Source organism: Chanos chanos, chromosome 1 (genome assembly GCF_902362185.1).
Source record: "Chanos chanos chromosome 1, fChaCha1.1, whole genome shotgun sequence".
NCBI classification, from domain to species: Eukaryota; Metazoa; Chordata; class Actinopteri; order Gonorynchiformes; family Chanidae; genus Chanos; species Chanos chanos.
In genome coordinates, this window is record NC_044495.1 from 6,720,506 (window position 1) to 6,730,868 (window position 10,363).

General features: G+C 43.5%; 1 protein-coding gene across 2 annotated transcripts; it reads left to right on the forward strand.

Moving 5' to 3' along the window:
• The first annotated feature begins 809 nt into the window (after positions 1 to 809).
• LOC115809858 (zinc finger FYVE domain-containing protein 1-like) lies at positions 810 to 7,196 on the forward strand. Of its 2 annotated transcripts, none has more exons than XM_030771704.1 (11): positions 810 to 1,694; positions 1,951 to 2,455; positions 2,889 to 3,103; positions 3,510 to 3,616; positions 3,778 to 3,886; positions 4,052 to 4,149; positions 4,340 to 4,457; positions 4,877 to 5,047; positions 6,164 to 6,344; positions 6,602 to 6,715; positions 6,904 to 7,196. In XM_030771704.1, exons 1-11 carry the CDS (start codon positions 1,203 to 1,205, stop codon positions 7,134 to 7,136), a joined length of 2,343 nt encoding a protein of 780 aa, XP_030627564.1. In that variant the 5' UTR covers positions 810 to 1,202; the 3' UTR covers positions 7,137 to 7,196. The 2 variants fall into 2 exon arrangements, with proteins under 2 accessions (XP_030627564.1, XP_030627573.1); XM_030771713.1 differs by having other exon boundaries at positions 4,382 to 4,457.
• Positions 7,197 to 10,363: the final 3,167 nt, after the last annotated feature.

A 10,363-nucleotide genomic window follows, 5' to 3' on the forward strand; every position in this document is an offset into this window, starting at 1 on the left:
TCAACTAGCAACAACATACAGAGAGAAAGATCAACTGGAAGGGAGTAACCCGTTGCAAAAACAGTGACAGTGTTACCGAGGGTATCGCGCAATAACTTGAAATAAACTTGAAACAGATGTTGCTGTATGTCTCGTCGAAGGAAGGCCGTTTTTGCCCAGGCATCCGTCGCTACACTTTAGCGATTAGTGGAGTGATTATTAAATATAACCGAGACATCAACAGCTAGCCAGCTAGCTTGGTAGATCGTATGTCCCCTCTTGTTTTCCAAGAGAAGTCAGCTGTTTTTCGTTGTCGGGTAACCTTAAGCGTTTGTCTGCTGTGATCACGTATGCCAAAGTTATTTGGAGCGCAGCTTCTTCGGTCTTTTGAATTTAATTGTTTATCTGAAGTCATCTACAGAGGCAGCTTACATATTTTTGTACGAAGTTTGAACGTTATCAGCTAGTGGCTAGTTATTTAGTTTGCTGTTGAATATTGGCTAGTTTTACTTTACTTCAGGTAACCCTGGTTTGTGTAATCGATCATAAGGAGGTGGCAGCTATCTTGCTAACCGAGTTTAGTTCGGTGGTATTTTTTTTCTTAATTTGATATCGGGTTAATATATCAGGGACCGTTTATAGTTATTTTGCTATACTTCCGATTACGTTTACTCAACACATACAACCAAAATCGTTCAGTTGCCTTTCTCGGCTTGATACTGTGTACTTTATTTAGTTCTTATGAGGGTGAGTTGCAAGCATCCATTGACAGCTGTAGTGTTCTGAACCCTCTGGCCATTTTGTTGATCAGATGTTGTTTTTCAGAAGCAAAAATAACTCTCCCTGAGGAAATTATGACTCATGATAGCCTTGACAAAAGAAGATAGCTTGGGAATAATTTTTAGTTGATGTTGCACTCTTTTTTTCATGCCTCGAGGAGCAAACGTTAGACATTGTCAGTAGTGCTGTGTTAATTTGTAGCGTGTAAATAACAGAAAGTGAAAACAGAGTCGGTATTTATTCATAGAAGTGTTACTGGATTTTCTTGTTCTATTTCCCTGGTTAAGTTGCATGCTTCTTGAGTTGTTTTCAGAGAGGCACTTCTGAAAAAATTCTTATTCGTCTAAAAAGCATATTTACTACTTGAAGAAACCAGAAGGAACTGCAGGCAAGCCAACAGGGTGTAGGTGAACATTGTGCTCCAAGTTCTTGTTTGCGAAACAATGAGTGGTAATGGGCCGTTAGCAGAAAAAGGAGTCAACACTAGTTTGGTCTGTCAAGAAAACTATTCATGCGGCGGTTCGGAAGAAGCAGTATTCGAGTGTGATGAATGCGGAAGCGTACAGTGTACTCGCTGTGAACTTGAGCTCCATCAGCAAGAGCGTCTGAAGGACCACGAGAGGGTTCCGATAGGTCCGGGACACGCTCCTTATTGTGATAACTGCAAAAGCGTTAACGGGAAAGGCGGGGGAAATGGCAAACGTCATAGGTCAGTCGTGCGTTGTCAGAGCTGCAAAATCAACCTGTGCCTGGACTGTCAGAAACGCACTCACAGTGGAGGAAACAAAAAGAGGCATCCTCTTATGCCCTACAACCCTCCCAAACTAACCGAGGTGAACTCAAGCGATGGACCAGATGAGGCAGAGACCCAGAAAGCCAAGCTTCTGGACAAAGTCTCCAGCTTCCTTCTGGTGGATGAGAACGAGGAGATGCAAGTGCGTACAAGTGATTTTCTTCCTTACTTTATTTGATTTTCTTTTTGTTCAGCTTTATGTCTGATGACCGAACTGTTTAATTCTCTGATTGTTGCAAAATGATTTTATTCTGAGAATGTTCCCAATTATCAGTCTTTGTTTTATATTGGACAAATCTGTACATTTCTAAATCAGCAGATCCCCTTTTACTGTGAATTTCAAATGTGTCATTTCTGCATGACTGCGAAACATAATCAGTAAGTATTTCTCTGTCCAGATTAAGGATGAAGATGAGTTTGTGAGAATGCTTACCTGCCAGCCAAATGAACTTCTGAAGGTGGTATCCATATTCGGGAACACAGGGGAGGGAAAATCCCATACCCTCAATCACACTTTTTTCATGGGAAGGCAGATATTCAAGACCTCTCCGACGCAGGAGTCCTGCACCGTGGGCGTTTGGGCAGCTCTGGACCCTTTCCGTAGAGTGGTGGTCATCGACACAGAGGGCCTTATGGGTAACAGCTCTAACCAAGGTCAGCGCACGCGTTTGCTGCTCAAAGTGCTGGCCGTCTCCGACGTCATCATTTACCGGACCCACACCGACCGTCTCCACGACGACCTCTTCAAGTTCCTCGGGGACGCCTCGGACGCCTATTTGAAGTTTTTCACCAAGGAGCTGAAGGCGGCGACGACCCGTTGCGGTTTGGACGTGCCCCTGTCCACCTTAGGCCCTGCCGTGATCATCTTCCACGAGACAGTACACACTAAACCTCTGGGTGCAGGTGAGAGCAGGAAAGGGGACAGCCCGGTTTTCCACAGACAGATTAAGCCTAGCACACGACCTAGCAGGGTAGTTTAGTTGGAGAATACATTAGCATGTGAACATTAACAAGAGAACATAAACAGTGAAAGTAATGCATAAATCTGCGAATCATCTGTGTATGGAAATCCACCTGCCAGTGTTTTTAATCTGAGGTGTGATTTGGCTGTAAAAGCGCCCCCCCCCCCCCGAGGAGTCAGATTTGGCACCCATAGGGCTTTTCTTCTGCTTTGCTTTAATTTGTTGCCTTGCAGTGTAGAACTCCCACTGGTTTGGAAGGACACTGTTAAGGGTTCTCAAGCCAACTTAATGTCGATCGTGTGTGTGAACGGTTAGTTCTGTGTGCTAAGCGGCCTCTTGCTCAAACCCAACTGACCTGTCGCCTGTTCCGACAGAGAGACCAGGAGAGTCTGTGGATCGTCAGCTTCAGGAGCGATTTCGAAGACTTGGCCGTTTTCCCGAAGCCTTCAGCTCCGTCCAGTATCACGGGACGCACACGCACACTCCGCCCACGGATTTCGGCGGCCTGCAACATTGCCTGAACAAACAACTCGACAACAACACGACACGCTCCCCGCGAACCCCGTGGGTCGTATTCAAAGCCTTACAGGTGATGTGGGTTTATCGATCTCTCCCCAAAACGGCCAGAGTGTAAATTTAAGAAGCGTGTCATTACCGCTGAATTTACTGCAGCACAAATGAAACATTATGCAGCTAAGAGCGAAAAGAGAGGAGCGTTGTTTTAAAGGCTGAAGCAGCAAAGTTTGAGACACTTCAGAATTCCGTGTTTAGTGAAAGACAAGTTGTTTTCCACTGTGGGGTCAGTACTGTAGCTTGTTTTGGTTCCCGTTCCGGTTTAGAAAGTCAATAAGTGTGAATAGTTGATGTTGTCTTATCTGGATCTGAGCTCTGAGCCGTGTAAAATCCTGCCATGTATGTTTCTGTGTCAATACTGTCATCTCATGAAACTGAAGTTTTCTGTTCTGCTCTCTCTGTTCTGATTTTATTTCGCCCAGGCCCTAAGCGAGCGCTTTAATGGAGAGATCTCAGACGAAGTTCTGGCTCAGAACTGTTTCTTTCCGGATGAATACTTCACCTGCCCTAGTCTCTGCCTGAGTTGCGGGTGGGTTTTCTAACTCTCCTTTTTTCCTCTCGTGTAGCTCGCTCTCTCTGTCTCTGTCTCTGTCTCTCTCTCTCTCTCTCTCTCTCTCTCCTCTCTCTCTCTGTCATTTTCACATGTGTTTAGGTCTTTAGGTCTGAGTGATTACTCTGGTTGTGTTTCAGGTCAGGCTGTAAGAACAGTATGAACCACCTAAAGGAGGGCATAGGTCACGAGGCCAAACACCGCTGCAGATACTCTGGTCACTATGACAACCGCGTATTCACCTGCAAGGTAACGCGTTTGGCAGTAAACCCTGTGTGACATTCCTTTCTGTTTCTTTCACAGTACAGTAAACACACACATGCAGTCTGTTCTAAAAGTAGTCTTGTTAAGTAACGACGGTGGTTAGATTTCACTGGCTGAGTTGATTTATCAGACTTTCTCTGGACTCTTCAGGCGTGCTACGAGAGAGGGAAAGAGGTCATCGTCGTGCCAAAGACCTCCGCTTCTTCGGACTCTCCCTGGCTCGGCCTCGCCCGATACGCCTGGTCGGGGTGAGTGCTGTCAGGGGTCAAGGGTCAGGGGGTCATTCTCGGGTTTTCTACCATTTCGTCTAATTTTATCCTCATTGTCATTGATCGCAGATGTTCAGAATTCCCATTTAGTCAGTACACATTGAGTACACAGTCACAATCATATTTAGATCACTGCTGTTAAATGCGAGTCATGCACGTACGCCGACAGATACGTGATCGAGTGTCCAAAATGCGGGGTGATATACCGAAGCCGCCAGTACTGGTACGGGAACCAGGACCCCGTGGACACGGTGGTCCGCACTGAGATCCAGCACATCTGGCCCGGGGTAAGAGAGACCTGCCATACCTCCCGCTTCTTCCGTTGCGTTAAGCAGGATATATGATGACTGCTGACCTTTGCGTGTGGGTGAGAGCTTACAGTAACCTGACTTTCAGAGGTGTTCCAGAGTTGTGTGTCTGAGTTACTTATCTATTACCACACGTTGGGTCACATTCTCTTGAGTCTGCTTGGATTCTCTGGCATTTGATTGGTTGACACTTTGAATGTGTGTTCTTATTGATAACTTGCACTTAATTAGTCAAATTAGAAGCGACGAATGTCCAAATAAAGTGCACGTTTGAGATCATTTCATGAGCAAACAGGTTTGGCTCAAATCAAACTTTATTTCTTTGTTGTTTAAGCATCTTAGCATCTTAGCTTCTTATTGAGGTTATGTAACTCGCTGTGTATTTCTGGCTGTAACAGTCGGACGGTTTCCTGAGAGACAACAGCAACGCTGCCCAGAGGCTGTTGGACGGAGTAAACTTCATGGCTCAGTCCGTATCAGAGCTGAGTGTTAAGCCTGCCAAAGCAGTCACCTCCTGGCTTACGGATCAGATCGCACCCGCCTACTGGAAACCCAACTCCCTTATCCTGGTGAGTCAGCATTTTTTTTCTCCCGCGCAGAGTAGCGTAGGGGCTGTTTACTCTCTCTGCCGTTCCCACCTGACCCGGAGCAGAGGTCTTGCGTAACCGATGGGTTTGAGGTCATGAGGTCATGAAGTCTAGATATGGGGACTGACTGATCCTTACAGCAGCCCTGGTTTTTTTTTTTTTCCAGCAGGTCAATATGGTGAAATTTTAGACACAAGCTGAAAAGTTAAAAGGTTTTAGGTCGTTCAGATCGACGATCAACTTTTCTTATCTGGAAATGAAAGAAGTTCTGATGGCTCAGGAAGAGAACAACCCGAAGGTCAAACAATGTACCGGTCAAACTGGGTCACCTCACAAATCTGGGTCCTTCCCAGACACTGGTCCCAGGTCATCTCCCTTGTGGTTATTATAAAGATCAAGTCTTTTGTCTTTCTTGACTAAGAAAGAATTTCTTGCCAATTAATGGAGAGGGTGATCTTCTTTTTATTTTTTGTATGAATTTGTGCATTATGAATCTGGAATCCAAAACTTTGTTCAGAATTTCCCAGCAAGTCTAACAGGGAGTAACTAACCAAGTGTCAAATCTTATTGCCAGTCAGTACCATGTGAAATACACCACCTCTCACTTTTTCATACCTGTCTCTGTGTCTCTTTACCTGCGTGTCTCTGTGTCTGTACCTCTCTGTGACTGCCTGTCCCTGTGTCTCTTTACCTGCGTGTCTCTGTGTCTGTACTTCTCTGTGACTGCCTGTCTCTGTGTCTCTTTACCTGCGTGTCTCTGTGTCTGTACCTCTCTGTGACTGCCTGTCTCTGTGTCTCTTTACCTGCGTGTCTCTGTGTCTGTACCTCTCTGTGACTGCCTGTCTCCGTGTCTCTTTACCTGCGTGTCTCTGTGTCTGTACCCTTCTGTGACTGCCTGTCTCTGTGTCTCTTTACCTGCGTGTCTCTGTGTCTGTACCTCTCTGTGACTGCCTGTCTCTGTGTCTCTTTACCTGCGTGTCTCTGTGTCTGTACCTCTCTGTGACTGCCTGTCTCTGTGTCTCTTTACCTGCGTGTCTCTGTGTCTGTACCTCTCTTTGACCGCCCGTCTCCGTGTCTTGTGTCATTGTGCGGCGTCAGGCGTGTCGCAGATGCAACAAGGTCTTCCAGGACAATGACACGAAACACCACTGCCGTGCCTGTGGGGAGGGTTTCTGCGACGCCTGCTCTTCCAAATCCAGACCCGTACCAGAGAAAGGCTGGGGACTGGCCCCGGTGCGCGTGTGTGACGCCTGTTACGAACACAGAGGCTCTTACCCAGGTACGCCCTCGCTAACCACGCGGTCTGCGCGGTCGCTTTTAGGCTGCGCTGTCTCCTTTAAGCTCTACCCTATAGACCGGACCGCCAGACCAGGACATTATTTGTAGTATAATCCCCTTAATTCTCAGAATTACAGAAGAATTAAGGCCAAATATCATCATTTGCTGTGTCTCGTGTCAGTTTGAGAACCAAACAAATCTGTTATCCAGATCTCCTGACATGAATATATGTTTTTTTTTTTTTAATCCTTTTGCTAGAATCTTTGAATGTGGAACACGATGAAGAGGAGGGGGGTACTCTTGCCAGAAAGGTTGGGGAGGCTGTCACCAACACCCTTGGTGCCGTGGTCAACGCCATCGACATCCCGTTGGGTGAGTGACCTTGAAGGGCGCAATTATCAGATCAAACTCTCGAGTTAACGTCGAATTAGGAGCATTAAGAGTGACTGCCCTCTAGTGGCTGTGAGAGGACTTGTCCAACGCTTTGAAACTAAATAAAGCTGACGGTCTCTCATGATGCAATATGACAGAACCACATCTTCTCACTCTCTTCTCTGAAGGTCTGGTGAAAGATGCTGCACGTCCTGTCTATTGGGTGCCTGACCAGGACATAGTCTCCTGCCATAGCTGCCAGCGTGAGTTCACTAGCAGGTTGTCTAAGCATCACTGTCGTGCCTGTGGCCATGGGGTGTGTGATGACTGCTCCCCCACCCGCCGAGCCGTCCCTTCCCGCGGTTGGCATCACCCAGTACGAGTGTGTGCCCTGTGCGATCAGAAATCAGGAGACCTTTGACACAGAGATCTGTGGCTTTTGGTCTAGCGTATGTGTGTGTGTGTGTGTGTGTGAGTTTGTATATGTGTGTGTGTGTGTGTGTGTGTGTGTGTGAGTTTGTATATGTGTGTGTGTGTGTGTGTGTGTGTGTGCGTACGCGTACGTGCGTGTGCGGATGTGTGTATGTTTGTCCATGGTGCTTTTATTGAACAGGAAGATGTTGCATGCATCCACATTAGCACTGGTAGAAAGAACATTACGAAGCATAGTTTCAGCCAGTTCCTAGTATACCACTATCGACTTTAACCTAGTGGGTGATGTTATTTGCTTTTAGACAAATTTTCGTTACATTTTACCATGAAATGTATTATGGCTATGATTAATTGTGCGATTTCACAGTCAAAGCCATGCAGGGATTTTAGTTTATTTTTAATCTAAGCTGTTATTATGAGAAAAAAAAAAATTAGCGTAGACCAGGGTTTCCCCAAATCTGGACCTGTAGGGCCAAAATGCTGGTGGTTTTCCACTTCTAACAACCGTTGTGAACTCAACTGAACTAATGCACACACCAGTTTCCAAGGTAACCATCAGCCTTGCATTGTGAGGTTAGGAAAAAAAAGAGTGACAGGACTGGCAGATTTGGGGAACCCTGAGGTAGATTTAGTATCATTTGTGTTATAGCAATTTTGTGTGTTCTTGCACTACATAAATGGCTACAACAAGCTATTATAAAACAGTGGCCAAAAATGCACATCAACTCAATAATTTTATGTGTCAATATTCGGTCACTGGCCCGTTATTGGAAATCAACACTGACATGTTGAGTGTTGAAAATGATGCTGACTTTAGTTTCTAGCTTAGCACAAAATGGTTGAGTGGTTTGTTATTGTTTTTGTTTTTGTGTTTACATCACATCATGTATTTTTAAAGGGGAAAACGTATGTCTCAAACGTATGACTCTCAGGTTCTGATAAACTGTCGCCTCTGTTTGAAAGGGAAGTTTGATATCAAACCTCATATTTTTTTTGTTTGTTTGTTTTTTTAGCAGTAATATGTTATTAGGTAAGATACTGATCATGCCTTGCGTTGTATTCAGTTAAATGACTCGTGTTGACTAATAGCACATGTGCATGTATTCATTTATGTTTATTTATGTTTTCAGTATGCAGTTTGCATACATTTTTGTTGTTTGTTTTTTGAATTTGGAGTTTTTGTGATGTTCTTCATCCCAGGTTGACTCTGTTTGCTTAAGCTATTCGTTGGTACTTCATTTGAATCTCTCCAAAAGCCTGTCAAATGTAATATGTTTTGCCTTTGTCCAAATTGAAATAATTTTCAAAAACACAGTTTTTTTTTTTTTTTTTTAGTATTTCCAGGAGGAGGAATACAAATAGAATACAGATATGTTTTATATACCGTGTGTAAAGCAGAATATATATATATATATATATATCCTATACTGTATATATCCTGTTTTCAAACCAGATGAGTATCAAATTGATAATCTACATTATAGTCTGTGTAGGTCTGCTTGATATTATACGAGAACAGAAACCTCATGTTGTTGATGTGTTTGAATACTGGTAAAGAATATTAGTAATTTTCTTCAGTTTGACTTTAGAGTTTGTCCAATGACCTCTGTAGGGCATTGTTTCTGTAAGCTTAGTTTAATAGCCATGAATAAGAAAAGAACTTTTGGAGTGCGAGTAGGATTTTAGCTGACTTTAGCAGAGTAAGGGCGAACTTGTCCAAGATGTTTTTAGGGGGGGTGGACAAACCTAATCTGATTTTAGTAGATGGATGAATCATGAGCGTATGTGGAATTTAAATGTCTACAATATAATATAAATAGGTTTTAATTGCACATATGTGCAAATTAATTGCAAATATGAAAAGCACATCAGAGGAGTATTGCCTTTACGGTGGTATCAAAAAAAAAAAAAAAAAAAAAACAGTTCTCCCCCGAATGTAAGATTGTAGATGTACAGATGTATTCGGTTTTAAGAATTCCCCTCCTTATTTTGAAGCTTTGATCCTTGATAATTGAAATGGATTAGAAGACTACAGTGTAGCTGCCTTGTATGTACAGTCAAAGCATTCGTGGGGGTCGGAGTACCTGTGGACTGCCTGTCTACTGATGAAAGTGGCACAAAGGGAAAAAAAAAGCATACTCACCCACACACAAACGTACAAACAAATTCAGAAAAATGCTTTACATATGTGATTTTGCACTTGTACTGTAACCATCCACTGTGTTCAGTGATGCCAATGGCATTTCCTGTGAAAATTCAGTGCCAAATACATATAGCCAGTATGTTTTCATAAAGCAGACATGCGTGGTTTAATATTTTGAATATTTGCTTGCTCAAGGTATTCGCTGATACTTCAGTGCCCTCTGATGTCTACATGTTCACAGATGCCTACAGGTGTCCACTTCTACCACAACCTTCCTTTAATTGTAAATCTGTTGATCTTCCACTGCTCTGTTTTACAGATTTTCTCTTTCTCCTTTTTTTTTTTTTTTGGGGGGGGGGGGGGTCTTTAACTAGGACACACGGATTTGATGTCAGAGTACCTAACTGCCACATTTACTGTCACTATGCATGGTTACAAGAACCAAGTGTGGAATTTGAGTCAAATTTTTGTTTTTCTCCTTTTTCCATTAAATTAAAAAAAATATACAAAATGTATTCCTGTTTTGTGTGTCCTTAATAGAGTATGCGTTTATTTATTTATTTAGTTTAAATAACATGTTTTCTAGCCAGGTATTCAGAAATAGTGTCTTTGTCTAGATTGCATCAGTACACCCGGAATGCATTTCGGCAACGAACTAGGTGTATTAATTGTTAATATTGGGCAGAAGAGTCTGGAATAAGTCAGGCTACCTTTGAGTTCTCTACTCTAGGTGGCACTGTCTCGTTTTATGCATTGTTCTTTGTCGTAAAATACGGAGAGAGTAAAAGATGACTCCCTCAAAAGGGTTGATAAAGACATAAAGAGTAATAAAAAAAACTTTCTCTTCTGCTCCCTGTCACGTCCCGAGCCCACCCATTTTGATTGTGCGGATTTGCGTTGGTAAGCAAGGTGTATGAAATGGTCTGATGTCCATCGAGAAACCGTTATGTCTAGTTATTCCGACGTCTTTCCCAGTTGATTCGAGAGGCAGCAGCTTTCCGATGACAGTAAATATCATCACGCCGTTTTTTGCACCGTATAACAAAAGGAAAACCCTTTAAAACACGTTTGAC

Coding starts and splice junctions, on each gene's coding strand:
- LOC115809858 (XM_030771704.1), top strand. CDS start 1,203: ATGAGTGGTAATGGGCCGTTAGCAGAAAAAGGAGTCAACACTAGTTTG. Junction 4,150..4,339: donor GCCCGATACGCCTGGTCGGG/GTGAGTGCTGTC, acceptor GTACGCCGACAG/ATACGTGATCGAGTGTCCAA. Junction 5,048..6,163: donor AACCCAACTCCCTTATCCTG/GTGAGTCAGCAT, acceptor GTGCGGCGTCAG/GCGTGTCGCAGATGCAACAA.